Source organism: Pezoporus wallicus, unplaced genomic scaffold (genome assembly GCF_028554395.1).
Source record: "Pezoporus wallicus isolate ANWC-B61680 ecotype Strahan unplaced genomic scaffold, APGP_CSIRO_Pwel_v1 contig_9719, whole genome shotgun sequence".
NCBI lineage: Eukaryota > Metazoa > Chordata > Aves > Psittaciformes > Psittacidae > Pezoporus > Pezoporus wallicus.
This window is the reverse complement of record NW_026642910.1, coordinates 501,695-524,406: the sequence shown is the minus strand read 5'-3', so window position 1 is coordinate 524,406 and position 22,712 is coordinate 501,695. Positions and strand designations below refer to the sequence as shown.

Sequence of the window (22,712 nt, the reverse complement as noted above, 5' to 3'; positions counted from 1 at the left end):
AGCGTATCCTCTGACAAGAGCTCAGATTGCTTTTTTTTTGCCTCCCCCTCAACACCTCAGCACTTGAAACCCGGGGGGAGACCTAAGTCAAAGAGGAAGGCACCCTGGGTTTGGGTGCAGGGCTCTGCAGCCCTGCTGAGCTGCAAGGGCGTGAGCTGGTCTCCTGTCACACTGAGAGAAAGGACAGAGCGAGGCAGAGAAAAGAAGATCAAAAAGACTGAAAATTGGATCCATTTATTTTACTTCAACCTTCCCCAACAGCTGCTGGTTATTTACCATTATCTCTCCTTGCAGTGTTGGTGTTGAGCTGGACAACCCTCCGCAGGCTGCTAACAGCCTGTGATTATCAAGTAGCGCAGCTCTTGCTGCAAAAGCAGGCAGCACAACCAAGGTGCTTGGTGCCAGAGACACAGCCAGCCTCCCACAGGGAAAGAGGGGAGTAGAGGGGAGAAAAAACCATGCAACATGCTGAGATCCTGATGAATCCTCCTCCAACGGACCCCCAGCACCCAATTCAGAGCTATCCTGCTTAGGTATTCCCCCCTCTTGCCAAGGCAGAGCTGCTTCTCTGCTGCATGCCAAGGGGCACATTGCTCAGGTAAAGGGTATTGCTGCATATGTCAGCTAGCTCAGATGCTTTATTTGCCCAAGGTAGTATTTGTTTGGCCAGGGCAGGAGAGGGCACATGCAGCATCTTCTGTTTTATAAGGATATATTGCCCCTTGGGAGGAGTTTTAACTAGCTTGCACCATCAGCCGTGGAGGAAGGAGCACTGGGAATGACCTGCTGCAGTGAATTTCACAGTTAATCTATGATTTCCTAGTTAGCTTTCAACAGCAGGACAAGGCACTTCGCTGTTAACCCCAAGTTCCCAGAGACACGGAGGAGGAATCCAAACCCATTCCCATGAAAACCCCACTCCTGCCGAGCAGAAATGACAGACAGCTTGGATGGGTCCCCCTACAGAAATGTGCCCATCGCTTCCACCCGCCTGTGCTGGAGGCAGGTGATGTGGTTCAGCACAAACAAATTAGATTGGAGCAACGTGTGCCCCCAAAGCTGCAAGCTCAGGCACTGCAGAAGCATATCCAACCATATGAGTTAAGGGGGAGCAAAGACAAGGGGCTACTATTCACATCTGCCTTGGTCTTGTTTTCCAAGCTATCCCTCCAAATTAGCATAACACTCCTAAAGGCAGGCTTTTCCCTTGGGGATTGGTCCTGTATCTTAAACCAGATGCAAAGCATCCATGCTGAGCCCCTTCAGTGTTGCAACCCTGCCACCTTTAAGCCCCATTTACTGCAGTCTCAGAGGGCACACAGCTGCTCCAGCATCAACCCATCACCACCCCATCTATCTCAGGCAGGTCAATGCTCTGTCACCCTTCCTACCCATCCCCACAAAGCAGAGGGCTCCGGAGGGAGCTGCGGGTGCCATTCTGAGATTTATGGCCTCTTTATTTATTTATATTGATTTTTAAAACTCTTTCTAAAGGGGGAACCAAAGTGCACAATGACTCTCCTCATCCCTGGGGGCTAGACAGTGATTAGTGCTTAATGCATCTGCTATCGCTCATGCGGCTGGGGACGCCCAGGCACCATGCAGACATCCAAACTGGGGTGAAACTGGGTTGAACCCCCTTACCCAAGCAAGCCCCTGCTTTCTGAAGGCAAAAAAGCCAGCGTGGGACCACACCACCCCCATCCCCATGGCCTGCACAAGCTCTTAACTTCCCTTGCAGCTCCTGAAAGTCCCTCTGAAACCTTCCTCCTTAAGCTTGAAGCTTAAGGAAGCTTAAAGTAATGTCTTTACAGCCCCGCTGTGGTTCAGAGTAAGTTGTTGCAATGATTAATTACCCTCTCTTCAAAAACTGGACACCACTTCTATTGTAAATGAGTCCAGCTTCACCTTCCAACACTGAGTCCTGATAGACTCTTTGCTGCTAGATTAAAGACCTGTCTATTTGCAGGCACTTCTCCCCCACAGACAAATATGCAGACCACAACCAAATCACCTCTTAACCTCCCTTTGATAAACTAAGCAGGCAGAGATGCTTCCCTTGCACTCCAAGGCAAGACTTACATGCTTCAAGTTACCTACATCTTTGTTTCAAACCAAGGTGGTTTCTTTCCTCCCATCCTCCTTTGAGAAACCCTCTCTGGAGCTGCATATAGCCCCTCTATAAAGGTCCTGTTCATACACACACCACCACCTCCAAGCACCCTCTATTCCTCACGTGTTCCCTGAGATGCTTGTTGCCCAAAGGATTCCTGTTTATATTGAAAGAATGACACAGGCTGAGGGAAAAGAAGGATTATTATTCCTGTTGTCTAGATGAAGGACCCAAAGCACAGAGATGAAGTGATTTGCCTAAGGTCATGCAGAGTTTGAGGAGCTGCCTGTGCCTATCCATGGCAATAGTTATTTAGCAATAAGAGTATTGATAGATGGCAATAAAGAACATGGTTCAGCTTCTGGACCTTGCTACTCTGATGATATTCCAGGCACCTATCTAGCCCTCGTTGTCCTGAAAACAGGATTCATCACAGAGGTATACAAGCGACCTGGGATGAGAGGCTGCTCATGGGGTTTTCCATCACAGGGAAGAAAGGAAAGACCCTGCTTGAGCACCTAGACGAAGGGAAAAGCCTGATCTCCCACCAGCTCCAGAGTGGCTGTCCCAACAGCCCCATCATCTAGAAACACACAGACCAAGGTCCAATAGCCACCTGAATCATAGAATGGTTTGGGTTGGAAGGGACATTAAAGCTCATCCAGCTCCATCCCCCTGCCACAGGCAGGGACACTTTCCACTAAGGCAGGTTGCTCCAAGCCCCATCCAACCCGGCCTTGAATCCTCCCTCCAAATGCACTGGCTGCAGTTTCTTGCCTGTCTGGTGCCACACAAAAGGCGGGGGGGGACCTTTGCCTATGTAAAGCCTTTGAAAAGCAGGTTGTGATTCTTCTTGTGCTCTTCAAAGCGGAGACAAGCCTATTCCCATACACAAGCCCCCTGCAACCCTCCCTGACCACCCTGCTCCAACACAAACACCCATGATTTGCTTTCCCATCTTCCTGGTGACTCAGCGAAGCTGGAAAAGGGTTATTTTTCCCTTCCTATCTAACATCTTTCCCCCCCCACTAAAGCTTTCAGTGGCCAAACATGACAGGCAGCGGAGATGGCAGCCTGGGTGCTGAATTAGCAGCACTACATTCCACTCCTGGCAGGATACTTCCGATAGCCTCGGAGATTAACGCAGCCAACAGAAGCAATTCTGTTCTTCATGCTGCCAAGTACCCATGGCCAATACAGTTCTCCTCACTTCTCCTGACACAGTCCCACTTCATTCTCCTAAGCTGCCGATTAGGCAGTCAAAGGAGATCAGAAAACATCCCGATCATCCACGTCGCTTTGCTTACTCCTTGCTGACAAGCTGACATAGAGAGATCCCAGTTCAAAAGGAAACGGGCCAGCACAGCCCAGGAAAATCTCATTTTAATTCATTTGGGGTTGTTTTTTCTCTCCCCTTTTTGCCTTTTTTCTTCCCTTCTCCTTTTTTTTCTGAGATGCAGGTGAATTCATTTTCATAAACTATCAGTTCCCATCAAATCCATCGCATCCATCTCCCTCTATACAATCCCTTCAGCAGAAGATCTCGCTCCCACTCTGCCTTCCACAGCTGTGTCAGAGCGAGCAGAAATACCAAGCGTGGGTGGCACTACAAGTTCCCAGCTCTCTCTAGATGTGAATATCACTGAGCTTAAACGTCCTCGCCGTTCCATCTAAAACATATGGCTTTAATGTATCACCAGTCACTTCCCATCAGGATCAAAGTTTAAATAGATCTGTGGATTAGGACAGGAACAGCAGGTGCTGCTCGTGGGTCCAGACCAAGGGAACCTGGCTCAGCAGCACAACAGGGTTGAGCTGGGATGAAGGGATGCTTCACAGCTGGAGCATAGCTGCGTGGAGATGGACAGAGGGACCGGTGTTTGGCAATGGGGTCAATCCAGCTGCTGCATCCCTCAGTCGCCATCCTTCCACAGATATAGTGCAACATCCCAAAGATGCTCACGTCCAGCTGGGAGCATCCACAGCAGCACAGGCTGATGCAGACAACATCCCCCAGCTCCATACCCCAGCAGGACTGGGGAAAGGAAGGACACGGAGGAAGGTGGGAAGCCTGACTGCAAGAAGAGATAAAACCAGGTCTGCTACCACCTCCATTTTGCTGGTGCTCACGGCTTGCTCCTCCCAAAGAGGCCTCCTCATGCTCCTCTTTCATCTCACCCTTTTCCTTTTATTATCCTCTTTCCAGGCACAACCTTGCTCTCAAGAACTCGGTTTCTCTACACTTTGTAGACAGCTCTTGCCCTTTCATCAGGGCCTCCAGGGGCTCGAACAAACGTCAGAGTCTTGCCCGTGGCTACGCTGGACCAGGCAACACCAGCAAGGCAAAAATCAAAGCAAGCAGAGGATGCTCAGGCTGTGGTTCTCACACACAACTCAAGCCCCAGCCCGCAGTGGGTGATGAACCACAGTGGGATCAACCAGACTGAAGTTGAGCAATGGACCTCTTGCACTCAGCCTTCAACTACAACAGCAAGTCCAGTTTCCTTCCTTCAAATGACGATTCCCCCAAGTGTTTAAGCTTCAACTCAATGATTGTACCAAAGTCTCCAGTGAATTAAAACTCCTTTTTAAGTGCTCAGCGATACCATTTGCTGAGTTACGTGGCTTAATTGAGAACAAGTTTTCTGCATGGATAGTGAGACATAATAAAAGAAACACAAAACAAACCAGACCTGGCTCCTTTCTGCTCTCTTTTTTCCCCCTTTTCCAAAACTAGGTTATTTATACTTTAATTAAAGTGAGCACAATGGAACTCCAGAAGTGAGTTTGGCCATGGAGCATTGTCTCAGCTTGGCTTGGAAGATAAACAAGCTCCAATACTCTCCATGTGGCCCTTCACAGAGGAAGGCAAGGCTCCCACTCACAATTCATCTTAAACCATCGCAAGATGATGCCCATTAGAGGGGAGAGGAGGGGTGTTAATGAGATGAAGTGTGAGAAGGAGGGGGAAAATGAATAAAAGCACCAGCATGAATAGCACATGATAGGCAAATGAAATAATGACTCTGCTCACCATTGTTACACCACCACAATCAATTCCATGTAATTCCTAAAGGCCAACCCGATTTCTTTCCTACTTGCTGCTTCTTTTTTCCCTCTTCCTCCCCCCCCTCCCCTTTTTTAAGTTCCTTTTTACAGTTTCAGAATTATGCTTTAATTAGCATAACATTTAAATTAGCGAATGGAATCTTAATTAGCTGAGGAAATCGACTTTTGTTGGAGTGCTTGCTAAAACAAATAAATCCTCTTCCTCTTTCAAGAGCCATTTGCTTATGGCACATTTAATAGCCCAGTGTACCATAAACAATTGGAGACAAGGAGAAGTAATTAAATTAGAAAACATGCCGACAGAAGTACCCCAGTCTGGCCTCCTGGAGCTACAAGAGGATAATGGAAAGCTTCCTCCAGCAGGAAAAGTGGCCACACTGGGTCTCTTCAACTGTTGTTTGCACAACTTCAGGCTCGGGTTCAATACTGGAGCTCCACAGGGTTTGAGCCCTCACCCAACACACTCAAACTCTCACGGGAAAGGGCTGTAGGAGGTTCAGCCAAAGAGAAAACCCCACAAATGGTGCTTTCTCTCATTGAAGAGCCTTGCTGGAGAGAAAGCCAATGGTGATGAAGGTCTGGGTGCAGTGGGGAAGAGTGGGAGAGGAGCCACAGGCTGCAAAGCCAAGATAAATCCCTACCAGAAACTTCCTCAGCTGCTCCTGAAGTTTCCTTCAGGAAAACAGCTAAGACACACGAGAATGAGGTTCTTGGTTTGATCTAGCTCTGCCCCGTGCCTGTTCCCTCTCTCCTGAGTAGGAAACATCTCCCCCAGCTTTAGCCACCTACAAGCTGGGCACCCAGCTTCACAACCAGCACCTGAACAAGGAATTCATCTCATCTACCCTGAAAACATATTTTCTGATAAGAACAATGTCCTCACTGGGAGGCTCCTCTCTTTCCTTGTGCCAAAAGAGTGTCAAGGCAGGTAGCTCTGGCTCCAGCAATCATATTTTGCTTTCCCCACACTACAAACATGACAAACTTTTCCCACTCCTAAAAAGTAGGGTCTTTCATTAATATTTAAATGCAAGTCTTGTGGATGAAAGAGGTAAGACAGGCAGCATGATGCAACACACACCCAAGGACCCCAGCAGTGGTTCTGGGCATCCTTGGGAGGATAAAGCGAAAAGAGGTGATCCTACCCCTCTACTCTGCTCTGGTGACACGCCATGTGCAGCACTGTGTGCAGGTCTGGTGTCCTCAGCATAAGGACATGGAGCTGTTGGATCAAGTCCAGAGGAGGCCATAAGGATGTTCAGGGGCTGGAGCACCTCCTGTATGGAGCCAGGCTGAGAACATTGGGGCTGTTCAGGCTGGAGAAGAGAAGCTGCGTGGAGATCTTGGAGCAGCTTCCAGTGTGTGAAGGGGGCTACAAGGATGCTGGAGACGGGCTCTGCATCAGGGACTGTAGTGATAGGACAAGGGGTGATGGGTTCAGACTGAAACAGGGGAAGTTCAGACCGGAGATAAGGCAGAAGCTCTTCCCTGTGAGGGTGCTGAGGCGCTGGCACAGGGTGCCCAGAGAAGCTGTGGCTGCCCCATCCCTGGCAGTGTTCAAGGCCTTGTTGCAGGGGGCTTGGAGCAAGCTGCTTGAGTGGAAGGTGTCCATGCCCATGGCACAGGGTTGGACCTGAATGAGCTTTAAGGTCCCTTACAACACAAACCACTCTGAGATTCTGTGATTCTAAGAATAACAGTCTTAGATTTCCTGCTCTGCCAGCTTTTAAAGACAAGCAGCAATATTATTCTCGGTCTATAGAGGTGGGAAACAGCAAGATCTAAAGGAGGATGTTCTCATACATCTTCCTCTGCATTGCAGAGGACTGGAAGACCATTGCACCCCAAGCATCCTGTACTGAGAAGCAAAGCCCTGGGTGGCCCTACACGTGGGAATGCCTCTTTCCAGAGTCCCTGTTCTCCAACACAACCACAGCAGCTGAAGATGGAGAGTTTCCAGCAGCAGGGCTGCTCTATCCCGCTCTGGCCAGGCAACTGCTGAGAGCAATAAAAGTTTAATGGCTCCCAGTGGGTCGATTCAGAAAGAATGAAAACGCTATAAATCCAGCATAGTGCTTATGTGGAGCTTAAAAACAAACTGCTCCAATCACACTTAGCCAAGTCGTCCAGCCTTCACAGAAGACAGGGATGAAAATGAAAGATTTAACCTCAGTGATGCCTTGGGCAGCATTCAGGTTGGGCAGAACAAACCGAGTTTGGGCTCACTGCAAGCTTTTCTTGGCTTTTCTTTTACTTAGTGGGGTGGAAACTTGTGCACATGCATCCCTCACACAAGAACTCACGCTCAAAGGCATCACCAGGACTCACAAGGCAGATGAGCTGTGTGAAGCATGTAAAATCGAGCTAAACACTCCTGGTTTTCCAGGCAAATTAGCTGGGCTTAGAAGCCCCTCCTAAAAGCTTTCCTACATGGAAGCTTCCCCACGCAAAGTTATGCCATACCCACTGCCTCACTTCTCCTCTGGGTGCATTATAATAGCCAACGATTTTCAGTAACAGCCTCTTTCAAGGAAGATACTCTATTACAGGTCTAACCCAATCCCGGCTGCCACTCTCGCTTCATCTTATCTCTCTTTCTTCCCTGCTTCACTACACAGCTGCAGTCTATGGTGCCAGCTACTTGGGAGGATGGGAAAAGCAGAATTCCTTGTATAATCACTGTCTCTGACAGCAAAAACGCCTTCAGAGCCGTGCTGCTCCAACCAAGGCAAAGGCACACCACTGACCTGTCCATCTTGTGTTCACTTGTTCTAATAAAGCAAGGGATGCAGATGGCTGCAAATTACAATAAGCTTCTGCTTTCTGGATGGGGAAAAGAGTTAGTTGGCAGGAAGAAGCCAAAAATCAGCTTTTTCCACCCACGTTCTCGTGTGTCATCCTCTGGGTTCACAAATTATTTCTCACTCCCAAGCAAGCTGTTCTGTCCTCAGCAGAAAGAGCCATTAGGTGGCAAGGGGAGGCCAAGAGCAGCACTTCACAAGTACACCAACACATATCTTTACCTGACCTCAGGGTCTGCAGATCCTCCAGATCTCTTGGAATCCCCATGGTATGAGCAGCACAACCCTTCCTCAGCCCATCAGATATTCCACCATGAACACCCAGGGAATTCAGGCTGTTTTCCATTTGAAACCTGGTCATAACCTCATCTTCATTTTCCCTTTCGCATGCATCCACCATCAACATTCACAGAGAGTTCAGCCAAAGCAACCCACACAGCCAGCTCCCATGAGATATCTGCTCTACCTGCAGTGCAGGGTTGAGGAGATAAACCAAGTGATCTTTGCTTTTAATCTCTGAGAGAGCATCTTCAATAGAAAGAGGGTGCTTGTTACTGCTGGGATAAGGACACCCATACCAAAGGCAGGCTACCCTCCAGCATCCCCCATCCACAGCATTTATTTGCACCCACAGACCAATAATGCTTCATTTTTAACAGAAACCCTTGTTTAATCTTTTGATCCACCACTTCTAAAGGTCAGAAAGCTCCTGAGATACCCTGCACATAGCCACATTGCACCACACAAATGCCAGCCAGCCAGCAGCATCTTGCCCCAGAGATTAATGGTTCACGTTGTAGCGATTTAATTAACAAAATTAGGTGTATATTACAGTCACAGAAGCTGAGCTGGCTTCAAACAAGCTGTGCCCTCATCCCAAATAACACTTTTCATAGATGTAAACACACACAGAACAAAAAACCCAATAAAAACCCAATAAACCAACAAGAGACTCTCTTCTGGTAGAATACCAAATGATAACCAAATTACATATTGCAACCGCTAAAACTTCCTCCTTAGGATACTCCCGTCCCTAACCTGCTTTGATGGGGTACGGGATGCTCAGGATACAGGATGGGATGCAGACACCAGCTAGGATGCTGCAGCAGAGCAAAACAAGCTGGAGTTGGAGGAGTGAGGTGTGTGATGGACAGCAAGGCAAACCCCTGCCCAATACCTTCATTCCTTTCACACCATGAAGCCATCTCTGCTATGTGTTTAATTCTTTAAGTAGCTTTCACCCTCCTGGAACTCAGACACCCCAAAAAGGCCCGGCTTCATCCTCTAGGCCATTATTTCAGCAGTATTTATAGCTTTCCAAGAACAAACAAACCTATCACACGGAAGCCTGTGCGTTAATGGCACAGCCTCGGGGTAGATGACTTTGGGGAAATCACTGCGGCAAGCGCTGAACGGTGATGGATGGGGAAGGAAAGAGGGGGAAAGGAAAACCAGCAGGCTGCAGAAACGGGGACAATTCTGTGGCTTGAGTAGAGTCACACCTCCTTGCTCCAGTGATAAATTTGCTCCATTAGGCCTATAAACCATACTTTGCCATCACCGCACTGCAAAGTAGGGGCTCACGCTCGGTAATGACCCTCTCAAGGCAAACACATGCCCAAAACAAACCCTTTCCAAAATGCCTAATAACTCCTTCTGCAGTCAAACCTGGGCTCAGGCTTTGGTGCTTCCTCCATGCACTGCAAACCTCCAGGTGACAAAAGGCTGATAAAACCCCTCTGCCACATCCCAGGCTGCACCAGCACTGGTGGGCTTCCCAGCACACAGCCCTTCAATGCTCAGCACAGTGTGTTCTTTACATGTATTTAATGAACAGCAAAGGGCTGGCATGGAGCTGATGGAAGTCGGCTCCTCTCTGACCACTCAGCTTCAGACAAGTGTTCCTATTCTCCCCAAGCTGCATCCCGAGGATTCTAATCCTGCTGTGCCTCACAGGCGAGCAGAGAGGATTAACGTGCCTTGAGGTCCACTGATGGAAAGATGCCGATTCACTCGGACACAAGCCCTGACTTCCTGTCTTAATCCTGGGCTGCAACAGGAGCATTACTTTGGGATCTCACCCCGGGTTACTAAAGCACTCCAGATGGTTTTGATGGGGAAGAGACATCCGTTGTGATACCCCAGCTGACATCTCAGCGTCTGCGGGAGCATCGCAGGGAAAATCAGATTCCCACCAGAGTGCTTGTGCAGCAAAGGGGGAACTCGGGAACTGAAGCAGAAAATCCTCCACAACTGCTCTAAACTAATAATTGCCCAAACACTGGCTGGTAGCAATAGGGAAACACAAAATGAAACCACAAAGCAATGCCTGGCTTTGAAACCCGCTCTGCTCCTTGGCCCAGAGGCACCAGCTCTGCTGCTGCCCCAAGGAGGTGACCAAGCTGCGGGACACAGTGTCCAGCCATAAATGAAATGCCACCAGAGCCAGCTCACCCAGCCCAGGCACCCCATGGGCAAGTGAGATGAGTTTGCTCCAGTCTCCAGTGCTTGCTCCCTGCAGTGCAGCCATCTGCCTCACCGTTCCTCCCATCCCTATTAACCTTTCCTTTCTCCGTGCTTTTGGATCGCCCCTTTCCACATGCTCTGCTCCCCTCTCCTCCCCTTGCCATGGCAGCACAGATCCTGTGTATGGTTCAAGGTTATTTACAGGCATTGCCCTCTTCTTTGCAGCTCGCTATCAGCATTCCAGAGGGGGGGAAGCCAACCAGAGCCTGCCTCCGAGTACAAAGCCACCTCGTGCACACTGGTAAGAGGCAAGAGAGCTGGGTGAGAGAAGCAGAACTTGCTTTTCCTCTAAGAAGGAAACCTCTAAGGAGGTGCTGCAGGATGCTCCCTACCCCAAGCTGAGGCTGGATTCCAGGAAGCATCCCACTTCCCAAGGTGCAGCCCACTTGGGATGGGAAGGAGAGGCTGCCACCCTCCATCCGCGTCCTGCACAGACCTGGGGAAAGAGATGTCACCGTGGTGATGAGAGAGCAGATAGTGTAGCCGTGAGCAACAGAGGCAGGGGAAGCTCCTAGTGGAGACCAGATGAAGGGGGGAGCTGGTACTGGGAGCAGGCAGGCTGCCCTGGAGGCGGGAGCAGGCGGTCACGGCAGCCTAACCTTCAATCACTGCAAGGCAGTGGTGCTTGGCTGCAAGCAGAATAAAGAGAGATCACTGCGGCCTTTTAAAGAGCAATATCATCTCGTGTTATTACCATCCAGAGCAGCAGACAGAGAGGCTCGGCACAGCAGGAGGGCTTAGGAGGAGTTTGGCTGCTCTGGAAAGCTTTTTGAACCACGTTGGCAGAGCATCCCTCTGCGTCCTTCCCTGCCAACCAGGGAATGGTTTTCCATAGGTGAAGCTAATGAGGCTGATCATCCACCGATGCTGCTTGGCAAAATGCTGTGGAGCTTTTGCTCATGGACAAGACCAGAGAGCCTTACCCCAGACCTTCATTATCATTCTGGGTTTTGATGACTTTGGTTTCTCCCTCTGCATCAGCTAGTCCCTCGTGCCAGCTCCTGCCAGCACAGATGATAGCACAGACTCCACAAAGAGAGGAAAATAATAACTAGGACCAAAATGACTTGGAAGAGCAGTGCCAGAGCCACATTTTCTTTCTCTCCTTCCCAAGGGAGATGAACAAGGACTTTTTAGGGGATCACTAGCATGTGGAACAGATAAGATGCTTTTCTAGCAAAGAAACCCTGCCTGGATGGCTGCAGATGGAAGTGGAAGGCAAGCACATCACTTAAAAAGGCACCTTGGTGTTAGAAGGCACTATTTGGGTTAACCTAAGCTGACCTCCAGCCAAGAGCTCCTGTTCAAGCCAAGCTCTCCCAGTGTGTCCACCTGCTGTGAAACCTTCTCAGCCACTTATTTTTGGCCATCAGCAATAACACTGACTCGTCATGCTTTCTCTGCTACAGTAATGGAAGTCACAGCGAAGCTCCTGGAAGATTTTTGCCTTCGTTTCTATACGACACTTTCCCCTTTGAGAAGACCTTTATAGGTTTGGAGGAGTCCACACTTGAACATACAGCTCTGACCACTACAGTCCCCTTGGGTGAGGGACCAGCTGCCTGGCAGTCAGGTATCCAGCACCGACCCTCATTTTGTGGTCTCCTACCTTCCACTGCAGCCCAAATGAAGACTAATGATGACAGTCCCACCCCTCCACTGCATGCAAGAGCATCTTCTCCTTGAAGTGAACTATGAAGATGAAGAAGGCAATAACCTTTAAAACTCAGCTTCCTCTGCAAATCAAACCCATGTCTGACCCTGTGGCAAGAGAACAGCTCAACTGATGATAAGGAAAACAGCAGAGCAGACAAATTTAGCTCGACTGGATTATGGGAGACCAGCGCTCCCCAGGTTCTCCATCGAAGGCTTGTCAGGAGTCTGCAGCGAGCTGTTCCAAGAAGAGGCAATAATTGAATTTGTTTTCATTTAATTTGAAGGCCCTTTAATTAAAAGCCAAGCTCGTGTGTGCAGAGAGATAAAGCTGAGCACGTGGACACCAGGGGTAATTTGGGTGCTGAACGCCATAATTAATTGTCAACGTGGAGGTCAGGAGATGGGCTCCATCTCCCCGCAATCAGTGCAGCACCCTGGCACCCCCAGCCAACCAGCATGGGCTCGGCAGCGTTGGGAACGCTTAAGTGATTTTTGAAGCTTTAATAGCAATTATAGAGCAGCGTGGAGGTTAATTTGCAGAGTTCATTAATCAGAGAAATAAACACGTCAGCAGAGAGGGGAAGCAGAGGAGCCCGACTCGGAGATGGAGTAAGGCTGACCTCGGCACAGATGTTAACCAGGGAACTGGGGACAGTGGTTGGCATTCTCAGCCCTGGCTCTTCAAACCCTCAGCTACTCACCCTGGGGCTCCTGCTAGCCAGAGCTAAATATTGCTCAGCTCCACATGGTGTTAACTGGATAACAAGACCATATCGCTCTCTAGCTGGTAACTCTGGTCCTCTTGCTCCTCCTATTTCCATGTAATCTCAGCTTCTCATAGACCAGTTTGGGTCGGAAGGGACCTTAAAGCTCATCCAGTTCCAACCCCCTGCCATGGGCAGAGACACCCTCCATTGGGCCAGGTTGCTCCAAGCCCCATTAGTCTGGCCTTGAGTACAGCCAGGGATGGGGCAGCCACAGCTTCTCTGGGCACCCTGTGCCAGCGCCTCAGCACCCTCACAGGGAAGAGCTTTTCCCTTATATCTAACCTGAACTTCCCCATTTGAACCCTGTAGTGTTCGTTTCGGCTCCATGCTTTCATGGGATGTTTCTGGAGGGGCTCCTCCTGTACCTGCTGCTGGGGAAGCAGCAGGAAGGGAGGTGCTGAGGATGCACACACATGGAAAGGCGGCTTAAGGGAGTGGAGCACCGATAGCTTTCTCTCAGCCTGGTAATTGCTCCCTGGAGAAAGGCTGTACATTGCACTGATTTTTCCTTCCCTCCTTCCTTCCCCACGGGCTATTTCAGGAACTAGTTTCTGAGGCTGGTTTTAAAGCGATGGATGTACTCCCATGGAAGACTTGTGCTTCCAAGGCAATGGGTAAAAAGAGTCCAAACCCACAAGGACCTGGGAGTGCACCTCAGCCAATAAAGAGGCAAAGAACCAGCGGGAGATGCAAGGAAGCCCCAACTAGCCTCTATACACCAGAGAGGAATCAATAGCCAGCACACACACACACGTCACTTCTGTCTTCTGCCCTTCCTGCTCTTAGCAGGAGACCTGTAACATTACCGAGGAGCAGCCTAATGCATCTCCTCTGTGCTCACCTCCTCCTCTTCGCCCCCCCCCACCTTCACTAACTCCAAGTCTGGGGACTCAGCCAGGATCACTGTTAACTTTGCTGCCTGCTCGAAGTGTGCTTAATTAAACATTTTAATTAAACATCTACAAGAGTGATTGCCCCTGTCATCCGCACAAGGGAAGGCTAATAGAGTCCCTTTTATCCGGTCCAGCCACGTGCTGCTGGGCACCAGTCTTGGGTGTCTGTAAGGAACTGGGTCCTTACCTACACCTGAGCAGGGTGTAAACGCTGGAAGCTTGGGCATAGAGACAGGAGGATGCAAACACCCCAAGGGTGGCATCACTTGTTGGATCTTGTTTCTTCAATGCATTTCAACCTCAGACCTTTGGGAAGACCTTCAAGAAACTGCTTCCAACCTCAGAATAGGGAGTGGTATATGTCAAACCCACCTAGCACCAGCTCCCTCCGTCCTCCCTTTTCCTCCTCTTCCTCCCTCTCCAAGCGCCGACACAGAGCACCCTCTTAGTGCTCACCCTGATTGCAAGTGAAGCGTTTGAGCTGGGTTTCAGAAGTTTTCTCCCTTGGTGCCCGTCAAGAACAAACAAAGGATTTGTTTCTGGGGGGGAGTAAAAAATTCATCAAAATCAAAGCAAATCAGGAGCCAAAGCGCACAGATCTGAGTTTGAGGAAGCAGGGAGAGAGCACACTTGGAAACTTTTTGATCAGAGCCTCAACTCCTAACAGAGAAAATGCATCCATAATTTATAGAAAATAATTTATAATTTAGCTGGAAGTTCATCAGCTTCCTCTGACAAACAAGATTTGCTGTAATTCCCAAGAAGCGCAACAACACTGTTGAAGGCTTCTGCTTCCAGAGCTTGGGAATTGGAAATGATGTGCCAGGGACACCCATCCCGGCTCCCTTAAGTCCCCCAGAGATGCTCCTGCATCTCAGAGTCCCCTTCCCTCTACAAGAGCTTTAAAGACCCCAAAGCATCCAATCCCTCCAGCGTAACCATGCTCTGGTGGGTACCAGCACCTCCCTATGCTCCATCCAGCACCGAACCCCAGCTCTGCAAGGTGAACAGCAGCAGGCAGGGCAGAACTGTGCAGCTCTGAACCCTCCTGCTGCACTCTTTATCCAGGAAGATTATGAGGTTTACTGCTGCTTCTCCATTACCTTAAATAAAGCAGCCTTTCAAAATTGCTTCAGACATATTAGATCATGTACTTTTTACACTTCCAGAGACAGTGGTTATACCATCTTTTTTAACAACACTGGGCAGAATCTATTTTCTTCTTCCACGGAGCTGAAAAATACTGTTTTCTCGAGGAAGAAGAAAAAGGAGGAGGCAAAAAAAAAGCTATTGATTTTGTTTAGGGTCAGAATAAAATATCATTGGAGTGGGTGTTGAAATCCTCAGCCACAAATTATCTCCAAAGTGACAGTTTGGGCTGGGAAGATTTTTTTCTTGTGCAATAAGACAAAACAAAAGAAACATTGTGTTGTTCTCCTCTAGGTTTCCACCAGCTCCAGCTGAGTGTATTTAGCATTTCAATCTATTCTCTTCCCATTCCCATCCCTGCTGGAGGTGATGCGCAGCCAGGGGCTGTGCTATGGGGTAAGGAGACATGCTCAGGGGATGAGATCTGGAGGAACAAGGCTCAAAACCACGAGTGGAACAGCATTTCCCTCCTCCTATGGCTTTCTGTTGGACCCCGGGCTACATCCTGGCCCTCTGCCATGCAGGAGAGGTGATGGTCCCTAGCACACCACAACACAGCATCCCTCCGGCCAGGCCAAGTATTCATCCCACTGCTTTTGAAGGCAAAATACCCCTAAGAGCCCCAGAGCTCGAAGCAAAGTTTCACTTCTCCAAAGAGTCAAGAAAATTAACTCCCATTTATATGCATAAGCCACTTCCCTCTAATCTCTCCACCCATCTCTGCTCTTCTGCTGCTACAAGAGATTGAGTATTGGCTTTAAATACAATCATTTCTTTATAAATAAAGAACAGGCAACACTTCTGAAAGGGAAACCAGATGTCTACGTCCCTCTTCTGTGCTTCCTGCTCCTCAGCATTGTGTGCAGGAGATAGGAACACGCCACTAGAATGAAGAGATTTGCAGGTCCCTGCCTTCCTCTCTCAATCTTATTTGGTTTTATTTAGATTTATGCAAATGGAAGAAGGGGTCATCTATCCATACGCTCTCAATGCCCTTGATGTAACTTTAAAATGCAGACAAAAATGTCCTGTGCATTGCAGTGGAATTCACTACCATGCGCCACCAGGAAAGCAGGGAACAGAAAAGCCACATTCCTCCAATGCTTCCACCTCTCCCCTGGCAAGCACCTGCACACACACGTCTATTTTAGCCTCCATCAGCTCTTTCCCTTCCCCATCACCATCTGTTTTCCCCAAACATCTGCTCAACACCTGTCCTTACCACTCACTCCATCCAGAATCTGCTCCTGCCCTCCCATGCAGCAGGCAGAAGGATCATTCACCCCATCAGATCAGTACTGCATTCTTCTGATCACGATGAGCTTAGAAGCCTCTTAGTTTCAAGGAGCCAGCATCAAGGAGAAATAACTAAAGGGCTGGCAAAGCATCACTACGCAGACCTCATGGGGCTGCTAAACTGGTCTCATGATGCTACCACGGTCAAAGCAGTTCAAGGTATCCCCAAGCACACAGAGGCTATTGTGACATGCCAGGATGGTCTGGAACACGGGTGGCCACGCTTGAGCCTCCAGCCAGCCCGTGTGGGGCAGGAAAAACATGTCCATGATTCAAGCTACAGCACAGGGATGTCAGCTTTTAACTTCTGCACCTCCTGGAGCCACCCTTCAACCAGGAGCCCAGCTGCCTGCTGCTGGTTCCTGCCTCCAAGATGGATTTCTCTGCAGCAGCTCTTCACGGTTCCCGGCCATCTCCCCTTGGGAACATGCGCAAAGAGTGAACTAATGAGTCTATTAGACTTAATTAAGCTAATGTGAAATTATTTACTTAATCTGGGAAGATCTTATGATGGCAAGAAATCCCTATGGGAAAAAAAGCATACAGCTGCCTCGCACGGTCTAGTGCAGAGCTCACAAGCAAGATGCTCGACGGCATGGCAGGGATGGGATGGACCAGAGAGTCCTGCAACTGCCTTTGGACCCCATCAGCAAATCCATTCAGGTCTAGAACCTGGGGAGGGAAAGCTTTCAGGAGTGGTCAGTCCTTCTTCTGTCTCCTATGGACAACGAGCATCCCTCATCCTCCATCACCTGCAGCCAGGAGCAGGAGCACATGGAGCCAAGGCTGCAGAAGGGAAAAGGGATTTTGCAGGCCTTTTTTTTCCTTCCCCTTCACGTAAAAAAGCTTAACACTTGCTCTGAATTCTTAATACAACTGAGTTCCTTTTACCACTTATTTTGTTTTGTCATGCACTACATACAATTACACATCTCTAATCCGCAAATCCTCCCCTGACACCACAACACGTGCCAAGCCCTTACTTGCTGCAGCCTTTCCAGATGAGCTCGCATCACAGGCACTGGGTTGCCCTTCCATCACCCACAGCCTTGGTGCTCCAAACCTGGATGTTCCCCATCCCCAAGGACCAGTGCTTGCAACGGTGATGCTCCATTTCTTGCCCTGCATAGAGAAGGGGTCTCCATTCCTGGCATCACAACCAGGAGCCCTTGCTGGCACCAAGTCCTGGAGAAGGAGCTTCCCTCCCTCCCTCCCTCCCGGCTTCAAGGAGCTCAGCTCAGCATCTCTGAGACGGAAATCACATTTCCTAAATCTCCCACAGTGAATCAACTCACCAGTCAGATATTAGCTCAGCAAAAAACTGGCAGGCAAATGATCTCATTAATAATCAGCACTATCAGGAGTTTCCGTTTTTTCCCAGTCAGCCAAATAGGCAGCAAACCAGGAACAGGATGGAGTTATCACCCCAAGGTCAGACAACGGCAGCACTGCTCCCAGTTCACCTCATCGTGCCATCCGCAAAGGGACACCAAAGCCTTGGTGGCCCTTATGATGCTCAGACTCCCCAGCTCAGCTCCTGCTTCTCCATCCACAGGCATCTGCATCCATCAAACGCAGGGAAAGAACAATTAAAAGCTCCCCCAGTGCACTGGTTGATGCTCAACCCCCAGCCAAGCCCTGGAGGGGACCAAGGTCTTCCTTGCATGTGGGTGCTGCAACACCCAGGGGAATGGGGCCAGTGAGAGCCTTTTACAAGGCTATAAATGGCCAAGGAGGGTGCAAGCAAGGGGGTGAGTTCCTTCCCCTCATGCATAAAGCTTCGTTGCAAACTCAGACCCCCCCCTGACCCCAGTCAGGAAAAGGAGGAGGAAATAAGAGAGCCATCAATACCCAGAGCCCAGCACCAAAATCCAGCCTTTGCCTTGGAAAGTGTAATTTATTCAAGCTGCTTTATTATTGCAGAGCCCAGCGTAGACAGGGATTATGGCAGGGTCACAGCTGGAGCAATAACAATATTAAGGCTCTACAACAGTAAAGTTGGGGAAGTATCTCATGTGAATGCAGCAGCAAGATGCCTTTCTCCAAGCCCAAGTGTCTGAAAGCAAGGAAGAGCATCCCAAACTCAACGCCAAAGCGGCATCCAAGGCAACTTTAGGGGGAGCAATGGGGATGGAGACTTCACGTACCCTCTATGAACCCCATTAGGCATATGTTGAGGAAAGGGTGTCTGTATATTAGATTTTAATTAAGTAGTGTTAATTATAATCTATGAGATGTGCTTACTGCTTATCTGATAATTATGAGAAAGCCAATTTGGCTGCTGGCTTGTGACTAATTAAGTGGAATTAGTAATGATAATTATAGATTTAATTTTTGTTTGCCTTTATTGGCATTGGGGGGAAAGAGGCTGCGAGGGATGGGAAAAGCCATGGGAAAAGGTCACAGCATCAGGGACACAGCCTGAGGGATCCCTTGGATTTCAGAGCAAAAGTGGTGGGGAATACCCAATTTGGGCTGGAAAAGGATGTTTTGTGGGACGTGTGTGATGAAAACCAACTTTGGTTAAAAGGCATCAGTTCCATGGAGAGATTGGGCTGGTTTTGTGCATGGGATGCTGGGGTCTTGAAAGAAAAACTTGGAAATCTGGGCAACCCACAGAGGAAATTCCTTGGGGATCTCTCCCTTTCTTTCCACGCTCACCACAACCCCGACTCCTGCTCCCAACCTCTTTTTCCTGCTAGAAAAAGGTGATTTTCGAATGCTTCTGATTTCTATTCCCACTGTATATAAAATCAACATCAAAACCTGCTCAGACCCTGGGAATGGGATTTGCACATTCTTCACCATGCCCACAGGTTGCTCTTCTCCTGGAAGCTGGCCTTTTCTCCCCTCTTTGTGGTCACACAGTGCTAAAGCAGCCCAAAACTTCTTAGGATAAAAAAGTTTTTGTAAAAGGCAAAGAATTCAAACGCAAGGACAAAAATAACATCAATATATTGCAGCGGGGGCTCCTCCTGCAGGGCGGAACAGCAGCTTGATGCCCAGGATCAGAGTTCTCCTGGGAAAAGCCACGGATAAAGGGCCAAACTATGGAGCTGCTCCATTCACTTCCCATACGAGCCGGGGATGCTCTGCCCAGCTCCTTCCCACCAACTGCATTTCTAATCTCCAGCACTGAGCTAAATAATACATGACAACCTCAGGTATAAATTACAGGCAGGAGACAATGTGGGTTGAATGCATTAAAGCAGCAGCTCTGCTGCAGCCTGATTCATTGGCAAGACCCCGCTGCACATAGCAGGGGTCCCCAGGTCATGGTGGGGTGAGGAGGGCTCAGCGCAGGGCTCAGCTCCAAGGAAAGAGCCTGACCTGACTGTAAAGAGGCTTTTTTTCATCCCAAACCATAGCATTCCCGGGAAAGCAGCCTTGGGAAGCGGCTGTGAGGCTGAAGCACTCCTCTTTGCATGCTGTTGGTGACCAAAATAGCTGCTTCACCTCACTGCTGCACAGCTAAATCTGGTCCCCAGCCCTGCGGATAAAGGAAGGCAGCAAAAGGCCATTAGCCAGATCTCTAATGTCACATCAGCAAAGCCTCAGCACAGCAGGCAGGGACGCAGCCCTCAGTCCTCCTGAGGATGAGGATGGAGGTGATGCTGCTTTCTGCCGGGCTGTGGGAGGAAGCAGGCGTGAGACAAACCCCACGTCCTGGCCACTTGTGAGCATTAAAGATGATTTGCCAGACAGGCTATTGCAGCGAGCTCTGTGGGGGCTGCTTAGGAGAAGCAGCACAAGAGATTTAATGACAGCAAACTCGCAATTCCCTTCTTTTTATTAGATTTCCTTCATTTCATCAGCACCTTCAAAATCGGCTTGTTTAAAAAGGGAGAAATTCCCCAGGAGCGACAGTGCTCAGGCAAAATCAAGCAGCCAACATGAGCCTGAAGTAACCAAAGCACATGCTTGGATGGACCAAATCTTATTTCATTCCTGATGATGCTTGGGGTTTGTGTGGCCACACACATCCCTTCAAACTCCCTCCTGGAGCAGTGATCCAGCAGCACATCAGGATCCATTATAACAGCATCACATTCAAGTGCATTTGCTGAATCATTCATTCAGGCTCCTGTACTTAATTTCTCCACAATACATTGAATACTTTCCCTTCCTGTCCTAAAGGGCAGTGGGATTCATTAGGAGGAGGGTGCAAATGCCTTCAGCTTTGACCTCATGCTCAGCTCTGCATGGAAATCCTCCATTTGGCTTCCCCTGGTGAGCACCAAAGGTAAGAGATGGCACTGTCCGCCCCAAGAGAGAGAAATAATGGGTTAGAGATGACCCAGCTCCACTCTGGTATCTCTTGTTGAACACTTCTACCTGTGCTTGGCAAAGGATGAACTGCTGTTTGCTTACCTAGTCCCTCTGAAAAGAGAGAAAAGGGATTTTAATGAGAATAATGCTTCCTAAGATGAGGTATGCTGCTGGATAAGAAAAAGACAAGGCAGAAGCCAGGAGCTGGTAAGAGCTACAGCTTGTAATTTCATTGCACATTCTCTCCTCAATAAATGGGTTTCAGTCAGGGCATCTTTCCCATCCGACCCAAAAAAGACCTGAAGGGCAAGTTGATTGCTCTCTGAGCACTAGGAACATTAAGAGAGAAGGCAGAGGAGAAGGGTTTGCAGCAGCTCAGGCTGCTCCCCATCACGGCCACTGGCAGCCTATCACTCCTGCTACGGGGCTTGACAGTGAGTGGGATCATCCTCGCAGGGCTGACTTTAACCCATATGAGAACAGCATGTGGCACTTCCCCGCAAGGATCTCCTGGGACAAACTGCCCTCATACAGCTCCTGCCACCCCTCACACCTTATTGTGCATCCTCCTCTTCCTCCCTAAGCACCAAACTCCCCCTTCATCCTTCCTAAATCCCTACACCCAGTCGTGACAATGCTCAGGCATCCATCCCCTGAGCTAAACCATCTCAATCCCACTGTAGAGCCTCTTGGTGCACCCATCCCTAAATCCCTGCCTCTCCTCCCTGAGAGGTCAGGGATGAGTGAAAATCCCTGTGGGAAGCAGTGCCAGACGTGGGATGAAACACAAACCCTGCTTGGTAAGATCAGCACTGCCATAGGGATGCCTTGGTTGATGGCACTGCTGCCATCGCCTACCCTAAACCAGCCATAGGATGCAGCTAGCTAAGCCCACATTCAGCATCAAACCCCAAAGCTAGAGCACAAGGCTGAGCACAAGGGATGGCACACGTGTCCTAAAGGCAGAAAGGGAAGGAACAGGCAGCACCAGCATGTCCAGAGGCAGCAATGACAGGCAGCAGACAGGGCAGGTCGGCAGCATCACAGCAGCACTTCCCATGCCCAGGGAGATGGGGTCAGGGTACCTGGTTTTGCTTATCAAGCCATAAGGAAATCACCTGCAGACACAGCAGCACGTCCCTTGAAGAGAGCTGCCTCCACATCCCCCTGCAAGAGGCTGGTGTCTTCGAAGGAGAAGGCTATCAGCTCCAAACAGCCGAGACCTTTAGCTCAAATCCATTAATCCTCTTTATTAAACCCAGGTCACCTCTGAGTCCTGGCAAATTAACCAGCGTCTCCCCATTGCAAGTACATCAAGAGGAAACGCGCTGTAATTTTCATGGACCAGGGCTCCGGGGTCAGAGGGCTTCCCAGGCTCCATTCCCTGCCTTTGTCAATTTAAAAGGGAACATCAGCTTGTGCTTGTATAAATTACAAGAGAGGAAGAGCTGGGGCCCAGGGATGTCACAGGGCAAGCCGCTGGCTGCATCCGTGCCAGTGGCTCCTTTCCTGCCCAAGGATGGGAGCAGGCCACAAGCACTGAGTTCCCCAGGGAAGAAAATGGGGTTGAGGACATCCTCCAAACAGCTGGGGTACCACGCTGGGCATCCTCCAAGGCTACCTTGGCCATGTGCCTTCCTGCTGCTGCTAATAAATGGCACATCCCCGGTGCCAGCCCAGCTGGGGAGTGAAAGAGAGACTGGGAGGGCTTTGCTCCAGCTCAGAAGTGGGTGGAAAATTGTCCCCTTGTTGCTTGAAATGTCACCATTTGAAACATCTCCCCCTTTCTGTGCTACCCTGTCGGAGCCACTCGGCTCCGAGTGCTCCCCAAGCCATCACGGCTCTATTGCTGAAGAGCCAAGGACATTTAAGCTGGGCTGGGGAAGACCTGGGGCCAAATCCCTTCTAAATTATACATCCCATAGAAGAGCTCCAAAAGAGAAAGCCAAGCCCGGCCATGGCAAGAAACACTTTGTGTGGGCTGAAGGATAAGGGCAGAGCAGGGATGGGAGGTCACAGCAGATGGATCTCCTCCTGCTCCTAGAAACAGCATCCTCAAGACAAGCAAACTTTCCAGAGCTAAAGAAAGAGTGTTCATAGATTCTGTGAGCGCAGAAATAGACATTTCTCAATGGCAAGGCCAAAAAAAGGAAAGGGAAAATTTCCAAGTGGC

The 22,712-nt window shown here is 49.4% G+C and overlaps 1 protein-coding gene across 3 annotated transcripts in view; it reads right to left on the bottom strand.

Moving 5' to 3' along the window:
* The window catches only part of OPCML (opioid binding protein/cell adhesion molecule like), a 330,385-nt gene that overhangs the window by 243,961 nt on the left and 63,712 nt on the right, over nt 1-22,712 (bottom strand). Inside the window, exon 1 of one of the 3 annotated variants that reach the window (XM_057433184.1) lies at nt 16,197-16,248. The exons of the other annotated variants lie outside the window; for them this stretch is intronic. Within the exon in view, the coding sequence (XP_057289167.1) occupies nt 16,197-16,233 (37 nt within the window). The 5' untranslated portion in view covers nt 16,234-16,248. Of the gene's footprint in view, nt 1-16,196; nt 16,249-22,712 lie in introns of those variants that run through there. 3 annotated transcript variants of the gene reach the window in all.